Source organism: Folsomia candida, unplaced genomic scaffold, assembly GCF_002217175.1.
Source record: "Folsomia candida strain VU population unplaced genomic scaffold, ASM221717v1 Fcan01_Sc026, whole genome shotgun sequence".
Lineage (NCBI taxonomy): Eukaryota > Metazoa > Arthropoda > Collembola > Entomobryomorpha > Isotomidae > Folsomia > Folsomia candida.
Window position 1 is genome coordinate 386632 of NW_019091218.1, and position 27429 is coordinate 414060.

The following is a 27429-nucleotide window of genomic DNA, read 5'->3' on the forward strand; positions in this document are numbered from 1 at the left end:
TCTAGTTGGGATAGAAAAATAAACGAAATTCTGGTAACAGAGTGACCAATGTACTTGGAAAAGATGTACGAATTTTTTCTACAGGAATCTTTAAGGTTTTGGTTTGGTGGAAGGTGGTTTAATACTTTTAGATAGTTTTGGTTTTGCAGGAGAAAATAAACTAATTCAGCTTCAAAGGGTTTCTGTTGTTCGGCGAAGAAGTCGCCTATTATTTGTATGATGGACCTTGCAGGGACTACGCAATCAACGTGTTGAAAATTGAAGTGTGCGGACACCGAGGTGAAACTAGTAATTTGAAGGAAAGTGAAGATCAAGATTTGCTTAATCATTTTGTGGAAACCGTGTTGCTGTAAAATAACAAAAAACTTGTCTGGTCCTTTAAGTCGGCTAAATATTCAGGCAGTTTAAGACAGACTGTCTAATAATACACGTCTCCGTATTACTTCGGTGATGGCGAAAAAACGTAATTTATATAAATTATTTAAGAAATCGATTAGTCTGACTTTGTTGAATACAATAAACACGCAAACAAATTATTTTAGTAACCCGGTTTACATAAATATACATACATATATTCATATATCAAATACCCAGAAAGAAAAATGTGTTTCCCCTCGGTAAGGGAAACCTGAGTTTACGAAACTTTTATATCTGCGTATATATTTAATGCTAGTGGCCCCGCAGAAGATAATTTAGACGGAGGGGACATGTTTTGTAAAGCGTTCTCATCTATGCCTTTCGCCACAATTTTCGGTGCCTTTCATGAAGCCCCAGAAGCTTATTTTTTAGTCCAGCCTGTGAAAAATGTTAAATTTGGGTTAGACAAAAGAGTATTCTAAAGCTTTCAAAATACCAAGTTTTAATGAAAATTTAGGAAAATCAAAATCAAACTGAGGTCTCCATACTTTTATCCACTGCCACAGAGCCTAATCAACTGATTGCTGTAGGTAGACAGTGCGTCGTAAAATGTTGTGACTGATTAAATATTGTCACGTAAATACATACCAAACTTGCCTCTTAATGTTTTCCCTTCAGCCATAAATTCTAAAAGCTTTGAGGGACATTCGGTGGATATATAAATATATAAGCTAAATATAATTTTTGAAATGTTTACCCTACCTCATGTCTACATATATGTCACGTAATGTCTGGAACGCCAAACCACATGTATGTAGCTTGCAAATAATAAATAACAATATTCGTTTCTTCTGCTTGGTTTTAGCCGGGTCTCTGATTATGCCGACAATCCAAAACGAGTAAAAAATATTTACGACATCTAAAATTAGGGCGGAACAAAATTTAATGGGGTCCCTAATTATAGCTGGGTCTGTGACATGCTGGCTTGGATTCCAGGCCGTAAACAGTAAAAAGGCAATAAATAGAGAATTTACGGTAGATTCATACGTTATTATATTTCTTTATAAAACTTTATTCCATCAAAACAATACAAACCAGATGTGTGTATCCTTAAATTCTTACAAAAATATATACTCCGATACATCGTTAACCCATTAAACCGTAAAAAAATCATCAATAACAAATCCCATCCTACTCATTTCCACCCTCTCTTCTCCGACTCGGTAGTTTGAACCCGCTCTTCCGGTCGCCTATTTTATGCGTATTCCTCAAATGCAGGACGAGCGACCTCTTCTGCGCGAAGGCTTTCGCACACCCGTCCTGCTCGCAGACGAAGGGGCGCTCCCCCGTGTGCACTTGACGCACGTGCGCCTGCAGCTCGACGTTGGAAGGGTACCCTTTTTCACACTGGGCACACCGGAAGTTGAGCCGGGTCACGTAGCCCGGCGTGTGCAGCTTGTTGACGTGGTTGGTCAAATGCTTCTTGACTTTGAAGGCACTCTCGCAGTGGGGGCAGGGGAAGGGGCGCTCTCCCGTGTGCGTCGTGCGGTGATTTTGCAGTATAGTTGTGGTCAGAAAGCGGGCATCGCACATCTGCAAAAGCAAATGATAAAGGGTGTTGATTTAATTCGTCCCGATTTCTCCGGTTTTGAAAAAAAACTTGCACCTCAAAAGAGGGGAAAACTTGGAGGACAATTTTATCAGCAGGGATAAATACATTGCTAATTAGTCTTTCAGAAATGTATGTTAATCATGCCCTTTACTCTTGTCCTTGACTAATTTTCCTAAATTTGTGTCGGGTTCTGAAAAAACCTTTGGGACGAATTAAATCAACACCCTTTATAAACTTGCGAATGTCGGAAATTTATACAAATCATGCCTTTTATTTACTATACATAATCTTTGCTTGTTCCTTTGTGCTAATTTTCCTAAATTTATGTCGGGTTCTCAAAAAACCTTTGGGACGAATTAAATCAGCACCCTTTATATTACATACTTGCCACTTACATCACATTTGTGGGGTTTCTCGCCACGGTGGGCCATCAGGTGACGCCTGAATCCATGTCGACTGGAGAAAGTTGTCCCACTAAATAAATCAAATATCACAAATTTACTTCACTTTTGCTACTAAAATTGATGTATCACTCTTAAAAATATGGGTACCATTTGTCCTTAGAAAAGTAAATGTAGTCTGACACATTTTACATTAAGTAAACTTTACTCTTCATAAATTAAAAAATAGCGATTTTGTATTGTACCTTTACATACTTTGAATTGAATATAAAGGGTTGTGAATAAATTCGTCCGAATGTTTATTATTAAAATTTATAAAAATGTTACGTACATAAAAAGTGAGTTGATGGTATGATTAACATAAATTCCCGCAAGATTAATTAGCAATTTATCTCTTATACAAAAATTCCCCCCGAGTTACAAGTTATCAAATATAGACCGGACGAATTAAATCCACACCCTGTAGACTAAATGGTGTTGATTTAAACTAAAGGCTTTAGTTTAAATACTTATTGGGCGTACTCACGACAACGTCTTATTTCGCATCGCAACTCATTTAGCAAACTTGCGAAGGTCGAAATATTTGTTTCGTGAGGGGATTCGTAAAATATGACTTCGCAAATGTCGCCAATCTCGCAAATTTACTAAAAGCACCTATTTTTATGTTGCTTCCATGGATTTCTGTAATTTCTGTTGCTGGAGATGGTGAGGATGCTTTTGCGAAATAAGTACATGTCCATTTGCTTGGTAAATTTGCTGGTAAAAAAATCAAGCGGTTTTACAGCAAAAATTTTGCCAAATCTGGCATATCTCGCAAAACTTTGCAAGTTACATATGTTGCTATGCTCAATTTGCGAGATATACGAAGGTTGACGTGAGTATGCTCAATATGAAATTGAGTAATAGTGAATTTACTTTTCGAAATTACGTTATTTTTAAGAGTGCAAAATACAGTATCTTACCACTCATGGCAAACGAAGGGATCCGCCCCGTGCTCCCGGACCCGGTGCGAATTTAGTATGGTCCGATACGTAAACTTTTCTCCGCACGTGTCGCACGTGAGCTTTTTGGATTCGTCGTGCGCCCTGAGGTGCGTCTTGAGGCCGTCCATGAGGCGGAAGCTTTTCCCACAAATGTGGCACACGTGGTGGCTGGTTTCTGACTGGGGTGCATGGACGCGGGTCACGTGTCGGACCAGGGTGGCCTTGCGGATGAAGGACTTCTGGCATTGGTCACATTTCACCCATTTTCTCTCTACGTGGCGGACGCGCACGTGGCTGAAGGATAAAATAAGATAAAATATCGTTACTGCGAGTTGAAGATGCCTTAAGGGGGTCATTCATAAATTATGGAATGCAAAAATCGTGATTTTCCAGAGCCCCTCTCGTGTTACATAATTTATGAACGGCCCCTAAATAGTCACCAAATTGTGCAAAATTTAAATTTGAAGCACTTTCTAAATTCCTCGTCACTAATTAACATGGGTGGGATTACCATATTCCCATCCCACCTATGTTATCGAACGGTAGAAATCTGGTGTGACTACCCGTTAAGAAATAAAATTAAAATTTGCGACTCAAACATAAGGAAATGCAAAAATGCGCAAATTTCAGCGCAAAAGCGCAGCAATATGTCGGTATAAAATAAAATTCTCACGCTTTTTTTTACCTCTCTAACTTCAACTTATTCGAAAAACGGGACCCACACTCGGTACAAATGCAACGTTTTTTCACGTGCGTCTCGGCATGGCGCAGGAGCCGCCCGTCGTCCTCGAATCGCGAATCGCACACGGAGCAAACGAGGGGTTTTTCCACTTCGAAATTATGCAGGTCCACGTGGCGCTGTAAGTTCTCTTCGAGCGCGAAACTCTTGCCGCACTTGTCGCAGGGAAACTTCTTTTCTCCGGTTTCGTGGCGAATCACCATGTGCCTCACGAGCATGTGGGCGACGTGAAATTTACGCGCGCAGAGGGGGCACTCGTACGCGGCCAGGCCGGGGTGGGCGCTCCTCAGGTGGACGTTCCTCGCCGCCTCAGTCCCAAATGTGGAGGAGCACGTGGGCGCCGTGCAGGCGAAGGGGTGACCCCGCTCCACGTGGCGGAGCATGCGCTCCTTCCCGGCGAATAATTTTTGACACGTGGTGCACTTGAATTTGTGGGGGGTAATGTTTCCAAGTTCTGAAGGCAGATTTTCAGTTTTAGCGGGAATTTGTTGTTCCGGACGGAATAACGAATCGTCCCCAGTTTTTCGGGGGCTGTAAAAAGAAAGAAATAAATTTAGCATAAGAAAACGCCGACACTAGAATTTAGTATTCGCAAACTGGCAAATTTGCAAGGCAAAATTTACGAAAAAAATTTTTGAGCTTGCAAAATTTCATGTTACAATGCTACCAAGACCTGTGTGAATTGTCTCGTCATTTTTTCTCATACACGTTTTTTTCTCGTGTAAAAATATTCCTGCAAATATTTTACAGCAAATATTATAATTTGAAATATTTACCTTTCTCGTGTCGCCCTAATTTCCTCGGTGGGACGCATTTTTCTTCTCTTTGCGGCGTGCGGAGTTATGCAAAAGGGAAATTCCTCGTCGTCGTCGCCACTTTGTTGCAAGGGGTCTTTCATTTCCAGGGCGGAGGGGGAGTAGGAGTCGCCATAGTTGAAGAAGATTTCGCTCTCGTCCACGTCACCGGGGTCGTCGTCGTCTAGGTCACGTGGGTCCGTGTCGTCGTCCTGCTCACTTTTGACCTCGTCGTCACCTTCAATCGTGGTGTGGCTCTCTGCACAAATAATTTTAACAAATTCCTTAACAAAATGATAATAAAAGCAACTAGTGTAGCAGCTTTCAGCCTGAGTCAGGTTATCCGTCCTTAAATTATGTAACGCAAAAACTGAGGAGGGTAAAAAAAATGTTTGTGCTACGTAATCTATGGAAGGCCCCTTAGACACACACACAGAACGACAACCCTGACCCGTACATAAGCCTTGACTCGGGCTAAAAAAAATTCACTCTCGTTCACGTCGTCACCTGCGTCGTCGTCGTCATCCAGCTCAACTTTGACCTCGTCGTCGCCACCAGGACTTTCTGCATAAGGATAAATATATATTTTTTTTTATTCCTGAAGAAAATGATAATTACAAATTATGTATCACTCGCTCTCGCTCGTCACCTTCTTCCTGCTCAACTTTGACCTCGTCTGCTTCAATTTTAACGTCAATTTCCTCCATCGTCTTTTCGGTATCTGCAAAATTCAAAAACATTTCTCAAAAAACTATTTACCAGCCCGGCCAAACAAAAAAATTGTGAAAATCGTAAAAATTATGCACCACACAGTTTGCAGCGCATAAAAATTGTTTGACAAACAATTTAACTTGTTTACCAAATAGCGTAATTAATTTAGCAAACCTTGTCATCAATAACTTCAAACTTACAAATTATTATTAATCTTTAACAACTGGATTCAATTTCAATTCACCTTTATGCAAGTGTTCAGTCATATTTAGTCGAGTAGACTGCTTTAAGTTAAAAAATAGATATTTGTCTACACTAGCCATTTTTCATTTAATTTAATTTTTTCATTTAAAATCCAAGTTCTTTAAAAATAAATAAATAAATTATCCGGGATAATTTATCCCTACTTTTTACTAAAAATTAATTGCATAATTCAACGAATTATGTCGGATTCAAGGGATTATGTAGCTCGAGTGTCTTCATTGTTTGCAAAACTTACAATTATTTATTACTTAATGTAAATGCCCCCCAAGTGATTAATCAAGTTTAATTAAAACCGGAGGAGAAAATGTGGATACAAAATTTGACTGAGCAGGTGGAATCAAACTCGTGCCAAGAAGGGTGAAAGTGCGACATGTGTTATCGGTTGTCAGTATCAGTCCCGTCGTTTGTCAGATATCAGTGCAGCCGGGTCGGTTGTCACCCTCGAGCAGTTATCAGATATCAGATATCAGAATACCAATGTTTTAAGTGCCCCACCCCCTTGGGGGGTGGGGGGAGTGGTATACCTCCATCTCGCATTACCCCAAATGTGTCTCAAGTTACCCCAAATGTGTCTCACGTCACCCCAAAAGTTTCCCACCTTACCCCAAAAGTGTCTCACGTCACCCCAAAAGTGTCCCACCTTACCCCAAAAGTATCTCACCTTACCCCAAAAGTGTCTCACGTCACCCCAAAAGTTTCTCACCTTACCCCAAAAGTGTCCCACCTTACCCCAAAAGTATCTCACCTTACCCCAAAAGTGTCTCACGTCACCCCAAAAGTTTCTCACCTTACCCCAAAAGTGTCCCACCTTACCCCAAAAGTATCTCACCTTACCCCAAAAGTGTCTCACGTCACCCCAAAAGTTTCTCACCTTACCCCAAAAGTGTCCCACCTTACCCCAAATGTGTCTCACATTGCCCCAAATGTGTCTCACGTACCCTAAATGTTTCTGACCTTACCCCAAATGTGTCTCGCATTACCCCAAATGTGTCTCACCTTACCCCAAATGTGTCTCGCATTACCCCAAAAGTGTCTCACGTTACCCCAAAAGTGTCTCACCTTACTCCAAATGTGTCTCGCATTACCCCAAAAGTGTCCCACGTTACCCCAAATGTGTCTCACCTTACCCCAAAATGTGTCTCGCATTACCCCAAAAGTGTCTCACCTTACCCCAACAGTGTCTTACGTTAAATGTTGCTCAAGCCACCACAAATATTCCCAACTCAGCCCAAAAACGGCCAGAAGCACTGAAATAATCAAAATAGATAGCATGGTGAGTGGTGTACCGGTGCATCGGTGTTTTGTGCGTCTGTATGAACGTATCCGGCTAAGGGCCGTTTCCGCCCTTAGCTACTGACCCGGAAGGTGCGAGGAGGCCTTGCTGCTGCTGCCCAGCTGCTGGTTTTGGCCTCGGCTTCCCACCCCGTCTCCGCCACTCCATGAGAATAGAGAATGATAGGGAATGAAAATGAGTGAAAGAGTCAGGAGTGACTGTCAATGAAAAGATTTCTCATTCCCTTAATTTTTCACCCTATTCCACAGATAACTCATGGGGCTAGGAAAGTAGGAAATGAAGTCCGAAGAAGTGAAGTGAAATGGAATGAGCTTGAAAGAAAAGGACTGAATGTGTGTGAATGAAAATCTTCAGTCAGCAATCGGGATGACTGAACTTTAAATGAAACAAGTTTTTTTGAACAGGAATGTTATTATGTAACTCATTTATCAAATTTTGAAATCAAGTTTTACATTAAGTCAAGATCCAAGTCAGTAGGGAACAAACGTGCCCGTTACATGTGTACATGTTTTCTACATTCAATACAAATGCATGTATACAGATGTAATAACAAATGACGGAACAATGTTACGCACGTGCTATGCATCCCAATTACAAAAATGTGTTCAATACCTCAATAGTGTTTAGTTTTAATCAGTGCAATTATCTTTCTGTCTCATTGCTCGCCATAACATGCATACGTAAATACAATCATCTCGTGAGAAATTCATACATAGTTGTCACAAGATTATTATGAAACGTAAGTTCGTATGTACGACAAGAGCACGAGGTTTGGAGGCACATGGCTGAACGAGAAGTTGTTATTAGCCCTAGTTTATCTACGTATGTACGTCTTCAATCCAAACTATACTCATATCTTTCACAGGCAGGCAAAGTTTACGCTGCTACTTATGTAAGTACTAAACTACTTTCCACAAGCGTCTCAACTTTCTACGTATAAATCTTACGCTCAACTCCGCCGTCTCATGTCTCATTCAGTCTCTCGCTTGAGTATACAAACCCAACTCGGTCATCATGCCGGGTTTCACTGTGAGAAAACTATGTAAGCAAACTCTCCTCACTAACATATACATACTTTTAGTGTCTCAACTTACAATTTTCTCATAAAAGTAAATGTTCTGGAAATTTGTTTAAGAAAATTTAAACCTTCCCCAAGTCAAAATTTTGTGTTACTATCATTGACAAAAAACATTATGAGCGGCTTACATATCACGTTTAGTTCCCAGGCTTAAAAAAGTATCAGTGATCTTTTTTATCTTAATCCCAATCAATAATCCCTTTAAATTGTGCAGGCTTGAGTATGTAAACTGTGTAAATTCTGTAAACATTCAAACTTAAATTCAAATTCAATTCAATTTAATTCAATTCAAATTTAAACGAAATTTTTCTAACATTTTTAATCGAAATTTTTGCAAACTTGTTCAGTTCAAGGGCGTCTCCTTATTTTGTACTTAGGTTGCAGAATTATTCTTCAAAACGTATGCATGAATTTTGCAAGTTTGCCAATGTCTGTGTGAACTGTCGCAATAAGTCTCCTTCTTGCCGACACATTTACCGGGCTGCAAAAACCACTGTGATAAAATTCGTATAATTTCATTTTCATTTTTAGCATGGCTGGAAACCAAGAAAGTTATAATTCTGAGAATACTTCGACTTACAATGGGACTCCAGGATTGCCACCGTGTGTCGACACAGGACTTGGGCGATGTCGACATTCTTCGTCGCCAATTCCGCTCGTCCGAAAATGATCACGTGACTAGAGTGACGCCGAAGAGGAGGAAAGCAAAAGGGACGCAAAATTTATTCGATTTGTCGACACGCTGGGCCTGCAGTTGACCAGTGTCAAACTTGTTATCACCACAAAGTCTCCAACGTGCCAGAGAGTGCGTTCAAGTAATAATTATTGCAGGGAAGGGAGGGCAAGCCAACTTTGTAATTTAGAAAATTTTGCGACACAAGTTTGCAAAAAATTGAAATAATTTCCACAAATTTGCTTAGCAGTTCCAATTTATAAAGGACAAGGATCTTGGAGTGATATGACTCTTATTCATTTCCTTATTTAGAAACTTGTAACATCCCTAAACTTACAACTTTTACAAATATTTGAAAGGAAAATTATAAATTCTGTAAGCCAAGGCCATCTCTATTTTGTCAGACGTAAAATTATTTTGCAAAAGTAACGGATTTTATGTACAAAGTTACGAAAGACTGCGTGAACCGCCTAGAGATGTGCAGGGCAGGCATTTTTCATTACCCGCCCTACCCTATACCCTACTTCGCCCAGCCCTGTCCTACCCTACCCTATAGGGTAGGGTAAAATTGAAACCCGGCCCTGCCCTACCCTGGAAAAATAAAGCCCGCCCTAGCCCTACCCTAGATTTTCTTAATCAATAAAAACCCTACCCTACCCTATAGGGCTTCGGGCCCCGGCACTATTCATAATTGTTTATGTAAATCATTTAAAGCACAATTCTTATATCTATGGAATGTGACGCAAGAAATTTTGACAGTCTTTTTGCAACTTTCCAAATTTTGTGTCGCCACACCAGTAACAAATGTCAACATGGAGTAGTCAATCTCCATAGTATAATCAATTTTAAGTACTTGTAACACAAGTGAATTAATACAGAAGAAAGATTGTCCCGCGTCTCATTTCTAATGGCCTGCTCGATGGTTGACTGCGTTATAGTAAAGCAAAAAAGCCCTACCCTGCCCTACAGCATATTGGTGTACATGCAAAAAAGCCCGCCCGGCCCTATACCCTAATTTAAAAAGCCCTACCCTACCCTACCCTTAAAAATTCAGGGTAATAAAAGCCCGCCCGCCCAAAGCCCTATAGGGTAGGGCAGGGTAGGGTTTTTTTAGGGTATACCCTGCCCTATGCACATCTCTAGAACCGCCTCAATATTAAATTTCATAAAATATTTCCCAGCAAATATGTATGTCTCAACGACAAAAACGTGTTTATCAGGTATATACGCACTTCTAGCACTTTGTAGAGACGTGTGCGAGACGTGGTGGTGTGAGGTTGCTCTCTCCGAGACTCTCTTAGACTACACTCATAAGTGGGCGTATTTAATTAATTACGAAATAATCAATTACTTGAAACTGATAATTTTGTCTTATCAATTACGTATTAAGAAATTACTGTTTGTGATATCTGAACGTTTCAACCGGTTTGTTTTAATCATTGTATCAAAATTTGGACTCGAAATATTACATTTAAGCTGGTGAGAAATTTATCCCATCTCAAGTTGAGTATGTACATACGTAGTTTGTATTTGTAATGGAATTTATTGTATTGTGAAAAATGTGTAATACAAATACGTCGTGTCACTTAAATCTTCCCTGGCTGCCGTCCTGCAAAACTGCTGAGGATTTTTTGGGTGTGGTGGGGATGGGGACGCCCTGCCTACCACATCTCGTCGACCTTGAGGGGACGCCCAAAGGGTCACCCGCTGGGAACCATCGGGTCTCTGGGGACGCCTGGTCGCACCCATGGAACCTGGCATTCATAATTGCTGCAGGGAGCTGGGGGTGGAACATTCTTGCTGTCGTCACTATATTGGGATTCTGCTCTCGCCATGTCTGGAATGTGCTGACACCGCCTGGACTTACGCCCTCAATTGTATACCTAACTTACTTGAGATGTATTTTTGCAAAGAGCGATTACACTTGACATTATGAGCAACCTAGCACCACCACGTCCCATCGCTGAGGAACTTCGCATTGGTTATTATTAAAGCACACGTCTCCGGTTACGTTATATATATTACGTTGTAATGTTATAACATATTAAGATCTTGTAACTGTATACTGTTATTGTAGTGATATGTTATTTTGTCACGTCGTTATATAGAACTTTGGTCAGACTTGAAGCAGATTGGAACACCGTGTCACAGAATTTTGTTGTTGCTTAGCATGTTAATTTAGAACAGGTACGGCGGCTCGAAAAAGTTATTTGCTATAAAGAGGTTGGTAATATTACGCTGCAAAAGTAGAGCCTTTTACCAGTACCAAGTTTGAAGTTACATGATGAATCAATTTTCTGTCATAATGCTTCGATCTTTACATGAGTAGTTGGAAATTTGCAATTCATAAAATGCAACTCGTTATACTGCTGTTATGATGTTATGTCGTAAATTGTTCGTTTGGAATTTGTAGTTGATACAATGTAACCTGTTATATTGTTAAATCATGCTGAGAATTAACTTGTAATTCTATGGGCCATGAGCCTTGTAAGAATTATTCATTGAATAAATATTATTATTATTATTATTATTATTATTATTATTATTATATATCACTTTGTAGTCGTAATTTTACCAAAATTATTAGATTACAAAGTTGTCGTGAATGATCGTAATATATACTTTATAAATCTATATTTCTCCTCCTTTCAGCCATCTCTTATTGAAGTCAAACAGTCCCCGAAACGGTGTGACGTCCTCCTTCCCACGTTGTCTCAGCCGGGCACCCTCGCCAACTTTGTGGTCCGTCTGTCCGAGCAAAAAGTTCTGCTCGAATCGTGCCAAGCGTCAGTAAAAAATAGTGTTAGCTAAGCCTCGGGACAAAAAATAAACGTTTTTTAAAACCATTCTTAATCGTTGCAATATAATGCTAAATGTTCAAAATTTCCTAGATCTGTGGAGGATTCAGTGACCGTGCTGATGGGAGAGGTCAAAATTGTCAACGTCTCGTTCCACAAATCCGTCTGGATCAGATACTCGTATGATGGGTGGGATTCTTTTGCAGAAATTCAGGCAAATGTGTACATCTTCGCGTAATTATGCAATCCTACATATTTACGTATTCATACATAAATATGTACTTCAGTATGTGCTCACTCTACCATGAATGGGGTTGATAACGACATGCGTAAATACATATGTACATATGGTGTTGTTGTAGTGTAATAGCTCCTTATTAAATCTTACATAGGTATATCCGGATATATGAAAAATTTAGTTGTACCTGTGCAAAAAAATTAGCAAATTTGCACCTACCGATACAATTCTAATATGTACAAAACGGTGGCAACTTTAATGCAAAAACTTAATCACCAGTAACCTTTTTAATTTCTTCGGTTAACACAAAAATTATAAAATAATGCTCTGAATGTAAATTTAGAATTTGTACATATGTATATATGTATCCATTATTTCGGCCAAAGTTATGGATGATGTCCAACCTTGACAAAGAGTCAAATTTTTTAATTGTGCATTACAAATCTTTCATAATTTCTCAAAGTTATGTAAATATATAACTGAATCTTCTTCATGTGTTTTAAACTTGCAGGCTACCCATAAGCCCGAGCTGCATACGGGATGGACGGACACGTTTATATTTCGGTTGCCACTCCTTTCCCGAAGGGAAACTCGACCCCCGTGGAACACTTTACAATTCATTCTCTATAAACATGATAATAGCTTTATTTTACATTGTTTAACATTTGACATAGATTCAAATTATTTATACAGATTCGAAATATTTATATAGATTCAAAGTATTTATATATATTCAAAATATTACAACTTCACACAGTATTGTCATCTAAAGTTGTGTACTTTATGTTTAATGCAGTTTTGCACGACGGTTCCATTTCTGCCATCTCGGTTTGTCTAGTACTTATTTTTTTTCGGCGACAGAATGTCAAAGTTCCACGAATGAATTTGTATGTTCCGACTGTGGACATGATTAGTACTGAACGCACAGAATATATTTTTGCTCCAAAATAGAATATGAAGGACCCAACAGATAGTGCTGCAACGAACACTATGGAGTCTGAAAAGCTAATATTTCGGAAAAGTGATAATATACTATCGAGTATGATATCAGATGTACCCTTCTCTACTTCAGAGGTCGCTGAGACTAACGTGACCAGGAATAGAAGGTGCACAGGACTGACAGGTAAAAAGCCTCTGTGCCGATTACGTGTGTATATATAATAGGTTAAGATGATGGAGATAATTGTAAGCCAGGTGTATACAATATTTGTATCCGATAAATTCCTTCGACGCTGTGTTTCAATTATGTTGGAAATAGGAAGATGAATCTCATAGTGGGTTATATTTGGCAGTAATAACTGGTTCAATTTAGGACAAGGGTATGGAGGATTGACTATTTCTCCCTCGTCCACCCTTAGGCTGCAATTGCACGGCTATGCATAAACGAGGTTCTATTAGTGTTATATGTATAATGCGTCATATAATTTGTACCTGGATTATCATCACCGATCCTGATCGTTGCACGCTGTAGTCCATGATCTGTTCATGGCAGGTGAAAGTAAATTTGCTTCCACCTGTGATTGAAAATTGACCAATGCCTGTGCTGCTGTAAACTACTTCGTTTGATTCTGCGCATTTGACCTGGCATTCCTGTACCATAAACAAGTGAAATAAATAAACCACAGCAAACGCACATAGGAAGTGGATTCAGGGAATAATTTGGAAAGTTTAATTTTCTCCTCCTTGCTTAAAAAATTCATTTCATCCTACCGTAGATTTTACTGGATTCATTTTCAGTAAAAATCTTATTCTGCCCTGACCACATCTCCTGGGGGTGGGACGCAGTGTGGGGGGTCTAATTGGCCCCTAAAAATTGATAGTATCCTCACCCTGAGGTCTTTGACATTCAGGCCACTGATTTCGATTAAGTCGAAATCGGCCACCAATTACCCTTTAGAAAGAGGCAGAAAGACGGACAAAATTTTCACATAGGTGAAGTAGCCTGAAGTCATGTACTTCAAGTAGCCTGAAGTTACGCAATAAATGTAAGCACAGAATTGTAAATCAGGTTTACCTGTTGAATTATTTCATAATCTCCTGCAAGAATTCCCATAGTGCACACGTCGATGCTTCCTACATGCTCCTCCATGGGTATTATACAAAACTCTGCGTGATAAAGTAGCACGTTATTGATTGGAAAAAATGTATTTTAATTAAGGAAGTTTTACCTTTTGTCGTTGTGCACAATCGTTCACTGAGTGATGGAAGAGGCACTGCTCTGTTACTGGACATCAACAGATGAGTAGAAGGAAGCACAAGAACGCAACGCATTCCATTTGTCAGATAAGGAATGGGAGTGACGGCTACAAATTGAAATTCTTGGTTAATTCTCTTGATTGGAAGTTTTATCAAAACTTCAATGCTGTTTTCCAGTTTTACACAGGACGCTATTTTCAACTTGAACACACCATCCCAAGGGATGGAGATTTTGTAGCCATGCTCGAGAAGCAAATCACTTGTTTCGCGTAGCTTCGATATGATTTGTGGGTTTGAATAAATTGCCATAGGAACTAATTGGTTTCTTAAAAAAATGAAATTTTGCGTTATTGGTAATATCTTAGGAGTTATTAATAATACACATGATAATATACTAGGAGACGACTCACCTGCAATCAGATAAGACTGACATCAGTTTTGTGAAGTAGTAGGTGAAGTAGTAACCAGCCGTCGATATATCTGGTTTAGTCGAGTTGAGCCAGAATGAATTAATTGTGGTAGAAGTTGATCCTACTAGGATGTCATCATCCTGGAAGTCTAAAATAAAATTAGTTAAATAATCGTTCCAGTCGTCCGATTTTATCGCCCATTGTTGAAAAAGCTGCGACTGAAGGGGTTGTAGTTTTACAAACCATTGATTTATGTAAAGAAATAACGCAGAAAAAATGAGATATTTATCGCGTAAGAAATAGATAATCGCCCACAATGCATGTCCTTCACATGTAGCAGTTTCTCATTTGTGATTACTTTAAGTAAAATAGAAATAAATCAAGTAATGTCGAGTGCTGATGAGACTTACCGAATATTGTGATTGATATCATTGGTATCAAAGGCTGTTGTGTCATCCAATTCATGTTGTATTTGGAGAATTAAATTTTGTAGGAAAATGTGCACATGACAGGAAGGATTTTTGCTGGTGCAATTGGACAGAGATTGACCTGACATTTCTGTCAAGTTGGCCAGATTCAGCGTTATCAAAAAAGGTATGGTGTTTGAAAATGTAGAGACATTTTCCAACTCCTCGATTACCGCTGGGACCTTCAAAATGGATGAAACTGGGGACAACGGATTGATCAGGTCGCCTATAAATTTGTAAGAAATGATGTGAAGTTTATTTAATTTGAAACGCAACTATGGTTTAACTATTAAAAACGCGTCATTGTTTTCATCTTAACCTTATAGCGAACATAACGCATTTTTAATTGATGAACCATAGTATAACCCGTTAAAACTTACATTTAATTATTCCAGCAGAGGAGAAGATGAATAGAAATATCACAGGCGTCATGACAATAAAATTGGTCGAATACTTTACTTAGAGGGAGCTAAAGAATTAACACTTTAAAGAAAGCCCTTTATAAGATCGTTATGTCCGTCTGTCTGTCCGTCCGTCCGTCCGTCTGTCTGTCCGTCCGTCCGTCTGTCCGTCCGTCCGTCCGTCTGTCTGTCCGTCCGTCCGTCCGTCCGTCCGTCCGTCTGTCTGTCCGTAGCTCCGATAACTTTTGAACGAAAAGACATAGACACTTGAAATTTTGAACGTAAACTCCTAACGTCAAGGGACAGGACGAGTTCGAAGATGGACACTGTGACATCGTCACCTGTGACGATGACGTCGTCCCAGTGACGAAAAGTGACGAAAAAGTGTCACTTATCAGTTTTGACATGTGACACATCATTTTTAACTATTTTTCAATGAGGAATTCGAAAATTCATGTCATTTTGTGTTTGGACGTCACCTGTAACGATGACATCGTCACGGTGACGAAAAGTGACGAAAAAGTGTCACTTGTCAGTTTTGGCATGTGACACATCATTTTTAACTATTTTTCAATGAGGAATTCGAAAATTCATGTCATTTTGCGGTTGGACGTCACCTGTGACGATGACATCGTCACAGTGACGAAAAGTGACGAAAAAGTGTCACTTGTCAGTTTTGGCATGTGACACATCATTTTTAACTATTTTTCAATGAGGAATTCGAAAATTCATGTCATTTTGCGGTTGGACGTCACCTGTGACGATGACATCGTCACGGTGACGAAAAGTGACGAAAAAGTGTCACTTGTCAGTTTTGGCATGTGAAACATCATTTTTAACTATTTTTCAATGTCAAATTCAATGGTGACCTCCATTTTGACCTCAGAGGTCTTGTAAAGGTCATAGGACATATCTATTTCAATTTCAACTGAAATTTAACCCCGAATTCAATGGTGACCTCCATTTTGACCTCAGAGGTCATATAAAGGTCACATAAGGGTTATCAACTGTTAAATTTGACACAAATAAGACACAAAAGTCGAAAACACGTCAGAAGTGTCAATCTTAACAAATTTTCGAACAATTTGATATTCACATTGACGTATGACACTCCTTTCACCCCTTGGTTACATGCGTTGTAACGGTTTATGACTATTTAAATTACAAGTTGTCGGAGTACATATTCAGATAATTGATATTAAATTACTGCATATTTATCTTCATTTGGGAAACCTAATTGGAATAGGTAATTGAATACATAATGGTCATATTATCGGTACAATGAAAAGATTTTGCAATTTTGGATTTATCTCCCCCGACTTTAAATGAAGATATGAGAGTCACGACGCGTAGATCCGTGTGTATACTTGAAGCTAATACAGAATGAGGAAAAGATTGCAATTATTTCGTAAACTTAACGGAGGGTACCGAGAATCGTAGTCATATAGGTACCATATATGTGTGTACACTCTAAATAAAAATGAGTAAAATTTACCCAAGGTTGGGTAAAAAAGAGGATGACACAACTAGAGGGTAAAATTTGTCCAACGTTGTGCAAAATTTATCCAAAGTTGTGTAAAATTTACCCAATGTTGTGTAAATTTTACCTTTTAGTTGTGTCATCCCCTTTTTTACCCAACCTTGAGTAAATTTTACTCATTTTTATTTAGAGTGTATAACATGTCAGATAAAAATATGAAATAGATTATTGTTTCAACATAACTTGGTAACGGATAAAGTACAGGATTCCCTAGTGAAAATAGACATTGCAAGTTTAACCGGAAGACAATTTTCCAAACCGAATTAGGTAAGCTATTTAAAATAGTCGAATACGTAAGGGTCGAATTATTGTAATAATCATTGTAATAATAACAGGTTTGATAATTTCTTTTACATCTCCGCACCTTCTCCCCCAACTTTGACGAATACTGACGAGAAGACAAACACGTTTAAACTCTCACGAATTGGACCGTTTAAAAGTTCGCGATGTGATTCATGTCTTCCAAAATTCGGGATCAGTCGTTGCAATGATGCGTAGGGCAGCACGACGCGAATTCTGGTGCAGGGAAATTTACTCCTTACTAAAGGGAGGGCAGCCTGGTGGATACGAATTTGGCCTTGAATAACCCCGGAACGGTTTGTCGTAGCGGGTCAAAATTTTGAACAGGCGAGCATGTTATCCTCAGATAGTTGTGTGTAAAATTTCAGCCCTCTACTTTCAAAAATGCCTCCCGTACAGCCCCCAGAAGTTGAGACACTCATTTCAATTTTTTCCAAACTCCGTCTAAAAAATTCGGTCTCCGCAGAAAGAATTTCTTTTTAAGTATCCGAACCCAAAGAAGTCTATTTGACTTATATCAGGGGATTGTATAGGTATTTCACTATTCGAAATGATTTTTATTCCTAATCTAGCTTCAAGGTCATTTGCATAATCTTGGGTCAACTTTATCGTCTGTGAAGACGCTGCGTCACGATAAAAATTACCTTATTTATTTTTTTACCGTGCTATTTAGGAAAATGTTACTCTAAAAGTGGTTTCGAGACACGGTCAGCATATTGCTTTGCAGATTTCTTCACTTTTTGGGGGACTTTGATACGTGGGAGGACACCACGATCGGACATTGCACCCACAACTTAAAACTGTTTACAAAAGTTCTCCTCACGGGAAAACACCAAATTTCGTGAATTTTTTTTCGGCATTTGTCGTGTAGTAAGCTCTTCGAGCTCAATTAGTAACTTGTAGAGAAAATAGTGCTTCGTCAAATGTGACAAATAACTCACTCCTATTCCTCAACAGAAAATTTAAATAAAATTGTTTGTAAGCACGAGCCAGATTTTTTCTGGAACTATTTGAAATGACTATCTCAGCTTCTGGGGGCTGTGGGGCAGGCATTTTTCAAAGTAGAGGGCTGAAATTTTGCACACAACTATCTGAGGATAACATGCTCGTCTGTTCAAAATTTTGACCCGCTACGACAAACCGTTCCGGGGTTATTCAAGGTCAAATTCGTATCCACCAGGCCGCCCTCCCTTTGGTATTTAGTATAAAATAAATCATAATGAAAAAGGTGCCCAATTCTATAAGGTACCGAAATTGATAACACATTAAAATCCCATTTGCTCAGGATAGATGATAAAAGAGAAAACTATTTCAAATTTTTTCAAATTTTTCAATTGTGTAAAATTATAACGAATTAAATACTTAGGGAATTTAATCAAAGTTCGTAAATTAAAATAAAATTGATATTTTATACGAGATACAATTCACAGTATGGTACATGCTTCCTTTTTGGAGTGATATTGTTACAAACTGCAAGTTATTTGCAACTAAATTATACAACTAAAAACTGCTAAATGCAACCAATTTTAAAGAAATACATTCAGAATTAAAATTAGAGAATAGCAAGGTAATAATAGTTATAAGTAAACTAAATCGTAACCATGTGCATTGTTTATAAAATTTCAAATACTCCAGACATTCATTATCACAATTTAAAAATATAACATGGACAAATTGATATGATTTGATACAATTTAATCCTGTGTGAATTATAATTATTATTATTTTTCTGGAGAGAGAGAGAGAGATTGAGCGAGTGGAGAGAGAAGAGAATATGCTGTAAAATTGAACAACAATGATTAAAACCAAATTCGGAAATTCACATGCCGAAATGATAAATTTATAAATAAGATAACTTATCCCGTAACCAATTTCTACCAATATTTAAAAGCGGCAAAGCAGAGAAACTGAAATTTAAAAGAGAACATTAATTTTCGTAAATAAAAACGATGATATCGCAGGGTATCGTCTTGCTCTATAGGATACCAGAACAACTGAAAATAGAATAAAATTAACAATTCCAATTGACAATTAAGAATTGAAGTCGATGTTAATTTAGAGTCTTATGAGACTTTGCACGAGTTAATTAAATCCACATATTACAATAATTTTACCATTTTTATACCTGACACATTTTATGAACCGTAGAACCCTGTGCAACACTCTAAAAAGATGTCTTAGGTCATCTTCCCCCAAGGTAATTCTGGTTACACCTAATAATTTTACCTATAAGACGCCGTATTTCACTGATAATTAAAACGCATCTGAATTCAAACGCATAATTGACATGATAAAGTTGATATAAAATTTGGGCAAAAAGTTAGTAAATTTGTCCCTGCAGGTAGCTCGGAACCGTATCTGGTAAAATTTCACAGAAATTATGTACCACTCGTTGTCAAACAATAAAACAGCCAAATTATTATTTTTTTTATTCTATCGCAAATTATATGATAAATAATAATTGAATTAATTATTAATTGAATTAACGATAATTGAGCTATTTTGAAGCGATTAATTTGACCGATTAACGAGTCGGAGACCCAAAATTATGCAATTAATCAATAATCGATCGATCAGCACATTACGTTACACCTGGGATGCCTTCACAACGAAATGGATTCCTTCCAAATTTTCAAGTTTTAGTCTTTCTTTCGTATCCAATTCATAAGTACTTTTAATTTATAAAAATATTTTGCGTGTACGATGTAAGTGACGTGAGTCCGCCCATTGTGAAGAAACTAGCGAAAATTTAGATGGAAATAATAAAATCCTTGTAAGTAGAAATATTTGTTTTTAAAATTCAAAACCTGTTCACTTAAAATAATAGTGGGATAATTATAAGCCAGCATTAGTTCCAATATTTAAGTAATTTGATTCTGAAGTTATTTGGTAACTTTATAATGTGAACTGAACCTAACCTAACCAAATTCAGTTCCACCTTTCTGTACATATGTTCCATGAAATGACCAAGAGACCTTTATTTTTCTTGACAACTTATTTTTAAAAAATTCTTGGCAAAAATTGAACCAAAAATTACTAGTGAGCTTATCCATCCATTGTGCATTTTTATACAATTTGATGATAGGTACTTGTTACATAAAAAACTCCATTTACTCGGTTTACGCTGTTACCAAATTTACGAAAATTTACAAAGTTTACAAAATGGAGGTGATCATAATATTCTTAACTAGCGTATAAGCCCGTCTCCCGCCGGGCGAGGGCTGATTTGACTTTCACATAAATTGGATGGAATTGTTGATAACTCCAACCGATTAAATATTTTAGTTGTATTGTAAGCTGAAATCCTTTGTCGCCGAGGAAATCCAAGGAATTCGCAACGAACGTGAAAGTGATGATCATCACTTTCATCTCATATAATACCAATGAGTTGATGAAGATGATGGAAGTTGATGTATAAGGAGATAACTGACTTATCAACTTTCCAACGCAGTTGATATGCAAATCACTTTCTCCACTTTCACTTCCGTTGCGGAACATTTGCTTTCACTTCCGTTGCCGACAGACATTTCCCGCATATAACATAGACTATCAATAGGGGTATAAAAGGACATAGTTTTCATGAATTGTGATAAATAAGTATGTATGTAATTAGTTATTAAGGCAACAGCAAGACACGTGTCCCTTTTCTGGAACCATCATAATACACCTTGCTTGAAGTGATAAGTATTGAGTCGGGATTTTGCAATACTTTTGTCAAACCCGTTTTCTTATAATATAAAGGAGTAATGTAAAGTGGTGCAGATTTTGATTTTGTTTGTATGCAGTAAGGTGGTCAGCCCTTCTGAATAAAACATTGACCTTTATCCAAAGTATTCTTTTGACCGAAGAATACTTATGATACTGATCCATTTTCGGTTACTAATCGCGTATAAGTGAAAACTCAGTCTTTTTAAGTAGACAAGTTTTTCATGAAAATCTTAACAACGACAATGAGATAAGAAATATGCTGAAAATGCTTCTTTTTTTTGCTTATGGCGTATTATCAAGTAAATTTGCAATAATGAGAGGAATGTCTCACACACAATTTCCTTATCAATTGTGAATTTTTACGAAACCCATCAGACAAGAGATACTGTCGCGACCAGTTCCCTTCTGATTTTCCTGGCGCGACCAGGTCAACCTCGCCTCCCTTTTATAGGCGGAATCAAAATTTCATCTGCAGGAATTAAGCCCATTTTTATTAGGCATTTTTCATTCTCAATTTACAATGTGCATTTCAATGTGTATTTACATTCTGTACCATTTACAGTGTACAATTCTCGTATTTCCTTTAAGTTGACCACGTCTGGCCGAAGTCACGTCTGACTTAAACTCTGCTTCCTCCTAATCTATTGCAGCTCTCACACAACTGCAACTGATTACCTAGTCCCCTTTTTATATTATTTTCCCATTTTATTATGCTTGCATGTCGTCACCAATATATGCGTGAATATGAACTCACATTAAGAAAATGGTGAACGGAGAAAGTGACTTTTGTACCTTTTTTTTATTGACTTATTTTTTATCGTTTGTTATGCAGAAATTATCCACATTATATTATCTAAATTTCAGCAGATTCAAATAAGTAGAAAATATGGTGCGTGCACCCCACATGACCTTAGACGGTAACATACACGCAAATGTATGAACCTAAGTTTTTTTTTCAAATTGTCATCATTGTAAATTGCTAAATTTCCGATTGTTTTGTACCTACTTTTATGGCGATTCCCCTTTTTTTAATTAATTTTACGCCAATTGCACCAAACGAGGATGCGAAGAAATTGCGATTATATATAATTAAAACGACAGTGTCGCCCTGGTGTATGATGTACGTAGGTGTTTTATTATTAATTTTCAAAAGGTATGTTCCGCACTGTTTCTGACCAAAATTTTGATGAAATAACAAACTTCAAATACATTTAGGAGGCTCTGATTTTTTTGAGCTCTGTGGGTTAACATAAACACTAGCAATAAATCGGCAAACTTTACCTCGACGGAAAAAATGCTAGATTTGCAAATTAAATATCGTAGTGTGATTTAATTTTTAATGCTGGATCGGCAATACGTGTCGCAGATTTATGGTTGAATCCTTAAAATTTACGATGAAGACTGCCCAACACAAAACAAAAATTCAATTGGGTCAATAATTTTAAATGATGGCGAAACGAGGTCTCGGGCAAAAAGTCGCCAGGACGCTCAAAATCCGTTTCTTCCACAGAAAGGCTCCGGAAACTAGAGGAACAAATAATGAGAGATCCGCGATTGAAACTGTCCTATTTAGCAGATGAGATAGGTGTTTCAAAACCAGCAATTTGTTCCATGTTAACTGAAGACTTAGGTATGAAAATGGTTTCCGCCCGTTGGGTACCAAAATTGCTTTCAGCATCTCAAAAACAGGATCGAGTCGACTTTTGCAATGCCAATTTTAACCTATTAAATGAAGACTTGAACCTGCTCAATATTTTATTAGTTGCATATGGTGCTTGGGTTTACTATTATGACCCGGTGACCAAATAATAATTCCCTCAATGGAAGCACGAGGGGTTGCCACCGCCCGTGAATTGAAAAGTGCAAAAATCTGACAAAAAAATGATGATGACCACTTTCAAGGATAACAAAGGTCCCCTCCTTATAAAATTTATTGCTGTAAATACTACAGTAAATGGGGCCGTGTATGCAGGAACCCCGAAGGAGCTGCGTCCTCCGGTTGAAAAGAAACGTGGGGTCAAAATAAAGAGTTGGCCTTTTTTTAGACGACAACGCGCCACCTAATACCTGGCTTTTTGCGAGGGTTAGTGCAGACGAAAATCGCTTTACCTGCACAAACCACGCCCCGTGCAGTCCAGACTTGTCCCTTAGTGATTATTATTCGTTTCGAAACTTAAAGAAAAACATCAGGGGAAAACGGTTTTCGGATGATAATGAAATCAAGTCAAATAAATTTTGGCATATTTTCGAGGTAAATTTTAATGAGTTATTGCTAGTGTTAATGTTAACCTACAGAACTGGAAAAAATCACAGCATCCTAAAAGTATTTGAAGTTTGTTATTTCATCAAAAGTTTGGTCAGAAACAGTGTGGAACATACATTTTGAAAATTAATAATAAAACACCCACTTATATGTGTACGGGAGAAAGTAATAATATAAAAAAAACCGTCTCATATGCACACCAAAAGTTTACGACCGTGGCTTGAAAGTATATTGTAGACATACTTCTTAAATATTAAAGTTTTCGTTCGTGTGATGAGGGACGTTATGCATTATGATAAAGCTAAGCCAAGATTATGTGTCGTAAGTAATTTTGAGTCCTATAAAAAATGCATCCCTCTTAACCCAGCCAATTTGTGGAAAAATGAGAATCGGTACGACATTAGGCTAAGTGTACAAAATGCAGTCACAGTGTCACACTGCATGAATGACTATTATTAAGCGTGGGACTAATACCTATATGTATGTACATAAGTGGAACGATAAGAACGACAAATCCTTGCCAACTTTACTCTTGTTTAGCGCAGGGAAGAAACGTGAGAGTGATAATCTCTTGGGCTAAAAATAAGTGCCACTTTCGTTGGTTTATGACGTAGTCGGATCCCTGATCACGTACCACTTTGTAACTGATTAGTACATTGCAAAATTACATATATATATATTTATTTCGTGTGGCGTTTTTTTCGTATTTGTGCTAGTATTGAATGCTTGCTAATGCTAAATTTATCAGCTTGCCAAAGTTTACAGAAAAATTCATGAGGTAATTCCTTTTCTGGACATGGGCAAAAATAAATTTGGCAGAACATCTGCTAACATCAGGAACTAAATACATGCATTACACTGTAATAATAGAAATGGTCAAGGTGCCCTCAAGAAATTTGAAGAACAGAATTTGCAAGTAACTTATTATTTAGGGTGGCATACTAGCGATCTATTTTTGTGTGTGCTGTGAAGGTTGCGAAGCATTTCTTGGCTGAGATTTAAAGATGGGTTAAATGTTGGTTTCCTGCTGCTCTAAAGTCGAATTGCTTATGCAGGGAAAACGGCTGATATATTTTTAACTTGTCACATTCAGTTTTATTTTTGGGTATAGAGATGCACCCGGCCATACACCGAATATTTATCTACTGTGTTAAAAAATTATTCTCGCATGACTTGAAAATATGACCCGGTCATACGTATTGACATGATTTCCTGAAGTTTTTAATAAATTATTCGCATTCATTCCTAGAAATGGGGCGGATGAGATATGTAGTCTAATTTTAAATAATACAATGAATTATGAGATTACAAAATTTTGCTGAACTTTTCAGAAATTTCCGTGTACACCTATATATGCATATTAAAATTTGCCAATAAATTTTATCCCTAATTTGAGATAGTTAAAGATGAATACCTAACCGTGCTCTGCTCATTTTAATGCAGTAAAAATTTAGTAACACACTTGATTTTGCATTATTATGCAATATTACTCGAGTTAGTTAACCACACAAAAAAATACCGGGTGACAATGAAGGCAATTATTTTTCCGAATAAACTACAAATCCGCTCCAGGTAAATTAGCTGCAGCTGACCGGTAAGGCAGTACTATCGAACTCCCCACCAGACCAGAACAACCTCTTCCCCCAGGACGGTTTAAAATTAAAAATGAGCTAGTTCCGGCCAATCGAATCGACATGAAAAGCGAGACTATCGTCTCCGATTCGTCAACACGATTTTTGAGAATTGCTCGTATTTCTACTGAACAATGCCAACTTTATACCCGTACATACCAATTATTGTCGAGTCGAATTGTAAGAATTAATTATTGTTACGTTTTAGTGCAATTTAAGGAACAATGAATTTTAATACCCGAACCTTAGGTAGATTTCCCCACCCCAGTAGACACGTCTCGTCAAGAATCCGAGTCCCAGGCGAGGTCCGGAGGAAACGACACCCCCTTGGGCATGTCCCCTCCGGAAGGCTCGCCGAAGGTTGAGCCCCCATGTTACGAACGACGATGGCTATGAGGGGTGCGGAATAACCGTGGTCGACAGATTCGGGATGTTTTTCTTAAACTTTCCTTTATTTCCATAACTCTGACTACTTATCCTTAACTAAGACCATGGCTCAAGCCACACTTATCCTAAAGCTAAATCCATACTGAACACCTCTCTCTCTCTCTCTCTTTCTCTCGTACTCAGTATCCTAATAATAGAAGTGTCCCGAACCTGGCATGCCCCTCATGTCGGATCGTTTGGCATAACATAATATTTATTAGTACAACACAAATTTTTTTAAAACATTTAGTTAATAATTTACCTCAGTTTGTAAATTTGTTCTTTGCTACCGTTTCAGCACTTGAAAACTGGACTATGTGAGTTTCATGTACGTAAATAAGTATCTAAAAAGTCAATTGTCCAAATGTTCGGATCAAGAAGATTGGATTTTGAAGAAGTGGAAATCAACGAAATTTTTTAAAATTTCGGAATGAAAATAACCAATCAGACCTGGAGTAGCATACATGGATAATTATATGTAATCTTGCCATTAATTTTGACAGGAAGTCTTCAAAAAGGAAGATTCCAAGTGTTGCGTTATAATACATTTAAAAGCTGATGCCGTTGATATATTTGTACGGATTTATATTTCCAACGTGTAGCGGGATAAAATTCCAAGATGTGTAAATATTTCATTAACGCATGTACTAAATACTGGACATGATTCTTTGATTATTCATAAACGAATCTAATTTTAAAGCACATAAAAAATAAAATTAATTACACACTTATTTATTATGTAAGTATGTAAGAAGCACAGGAAACTCCGATTCTGCAGACAAATAAACACATTGTACTGTGCAGGTTGAAAGGTAGCTCGTGACGTGTTAAGGCATATTTTATTATTTATGCATTCGTGACAAATCAAAATTATGCTAATTTTGTTTCATATTAGAAGAAGAACTAGATAATCATTGTTTAGAATTGTACACAAATTTGAATTTAATGTAGCTTGTAATATAACTTGAATTAAAAAAAACTGGTTTGCTTGTTTAATATAATTGGGGATGCAATTTGTTGAATATTAATTTCTGTAATTAGGATTGATATCCATCTCTCTCCCTATTTAAGTGCAGATACGATTCGTTTCTCGGATAAGTTTCGTAGTTTTAACTGCTGTGTAGACTACAATCAAAATAAGTATCAGGACAGCAACACCAATTGCAATCGAAGTCCCCTCCATGGTTTTATAATACTCCAGAAGTGTGGAACTTAGTGATGATGAAGGTGTTGATGGTGGAACGACTGGAGAACCTGCTGGAAGTTTCAAAATAATTAAACGCCACACACCAAAGACATGTTGAAATGACAAGTTAAGTCTGCAGTATAAGTACTTTCTCCTTACCAAAACAAGTAGCAACCAGGGCTAAGAGTAAAGCCAACATCGTATGATTTATGATGTGTCGTAAGCTGTTGCTTAAATGCGAAATGATATTTGACAAATAAGTGAAATGGACATTGTCAGCATTTATATATTAGCTTGACTTTTTCTCGACACGCTATTGCTTTGTTAAGGGGTTGAGGTGAGAAATTAATGCGGCGATCAACTTCCTGTCCCCACTCCTACATTTATGACCATAATAAAAGTAGCGGAAGCAGATATTTTCATAGTGATCATGCGCCTCGTCAGTTTCAATTTCATCTTCTTCACGCGATGTCATTTTTCAAAGACATTGGGGACTGGGTGGCTGGGGCAGCAAGAGACTCGTTTCATTTTGTCCCTTCATAAACATGTTTATGAAGGGACAGAGTAAAAAATTTTCAGGAATTTGTACGTAACTTTATATACATTCAATGCTAAAAATCTTAATCGTCAAGATTGACGTAATTTACGTATTTATTTAAATGGCTAACATTGAATGATTAAAAAATCGATCAAAATTTTGTTAGTAGACTAACTCAATTATTTATCAAAGATTCCTCAGCCTTATTTTCTACTGTAGTACAATATCGGTTTGCATTGCTGGGCAGCTTTTTATGGAAAATGTATTAATTACGCACAAATTGGCATCTGTTGGAAAAAATGATCGAAATTTGGAAGAAATATTTATTAAATAAAATCGCAAACAATTATTTTCAGCTATTGTTTCTGTAAGACTACTATTTTTCTGAAACATTTAATTCTTATATTTTGCGTGGCTCAAG

General features: G+C 37.6%; 2 protein-coding genes and 2 long non-coding RNA genes across 11 annotated transcripts; 1 reads left to right on the forward strand and 3 right to left on the reverse strand.

Moving 5' to 3' along the window:
* Positions 1–1401: 1401 nt before the first annotated feature.
* LOC110859469 (gastrula zinc finger protein XlCGF26.1) lies at positions 1402–6236 on the reverse strand. Of its 4 annotated transcripts, none has more exons than XM_022108426.2 (8): positions 6097–6236; positions 5536–5607; positions 5394–5450; positions 4869–5145; positions 4039–4623; positions 3333–3647; positions 2365–2443; positions 1402–1950 (listed from the first exon to the last, which is right to left on the reverse strand). In XM_022108426.2, exons 2-8 carry the CDS (start codon positions 5591–5593, stop codon positions 1549–1551), a joined length of 1773 nt encoding a protein of 590 aa, XP_021964118.1. In that variant the 5' UTR covers positions 5594–5607; positions 6097–6236; the 3' UTR covers positions 1402–1548. The 4 variants fall into 4 exon arrangements, with proteins under 4 accessions (XP_021964118.1, XP_035715414.1, XP_035715415.1 ...); XM_035859521.1 differs by having other exon boundaries at positions 5842–6219; XM_035859522.1 differs by lacking the exon at positions 6097–6236 and adding an exon at positions 5798–5911.
* LOC118438782 lies at positions 1593–18303 on the forward strand. Its single transcript, XR_004837060.1, has 3 exons — positions 1593–1602; positions 7697–7698; positions 18132–18303. It is a non-coding gene; the product is annotated as an uncharacterized LOC118438782 (long non-coding RNA).
* On the reverse strand, positions 12211–15607 carry LOC118438780. 5 transcript variants are annotated; one of them, XM_035859527.1, is made up of 8 exons: positions 15396–15607; positions 14959–15241; positions 14549–14696; positions 14111–14463; positions 13957–14048; positions 13374–13532; positions 12423–12566; positions 12211–12346 (listed from the first exon to the last, which is right to left on the reverse strand). In XM_035859527.1, the coding sequence occupies exons 2-8, from the start codon at positions 15011–15013 to the stop codon at positions 12329–12331; spliced, it is 969 nt and encodes a 322-aa protein (XP_035715420.1). In that variant the 5' UTR covers positions 15014–15241; positions 15396–15607; the 3' UTR covers positions 12211–12328. The 5 variants fall into 5 exon arrangements, with proteins under 5 accessions (XP_035715420.1, XP_035715418.1, XP_035715417.1 ...); XM_035859525.1 differs by having other exon boundaries at positions 12323–12566; XM_035859524.1 differs by lacking the exons at positions 12211–12346; positions 12423–12566 and adding an exon at positions 12572–13315.
* On the reverse strand, positions 17059–17546 carry LOC118438781. The gene is made up of 2 exons (XR_004837059.1): positions 17321–17546; positions 17059–17228 (listed from the first exon to the last, which is right to left on the reverse strand). It is a non-coding gene; the product is annotated as an uncharacterized LOC118438781 (long non-coding RNA).
* Positions 18304–27429: the final 9126 nt, after the last annotated feature.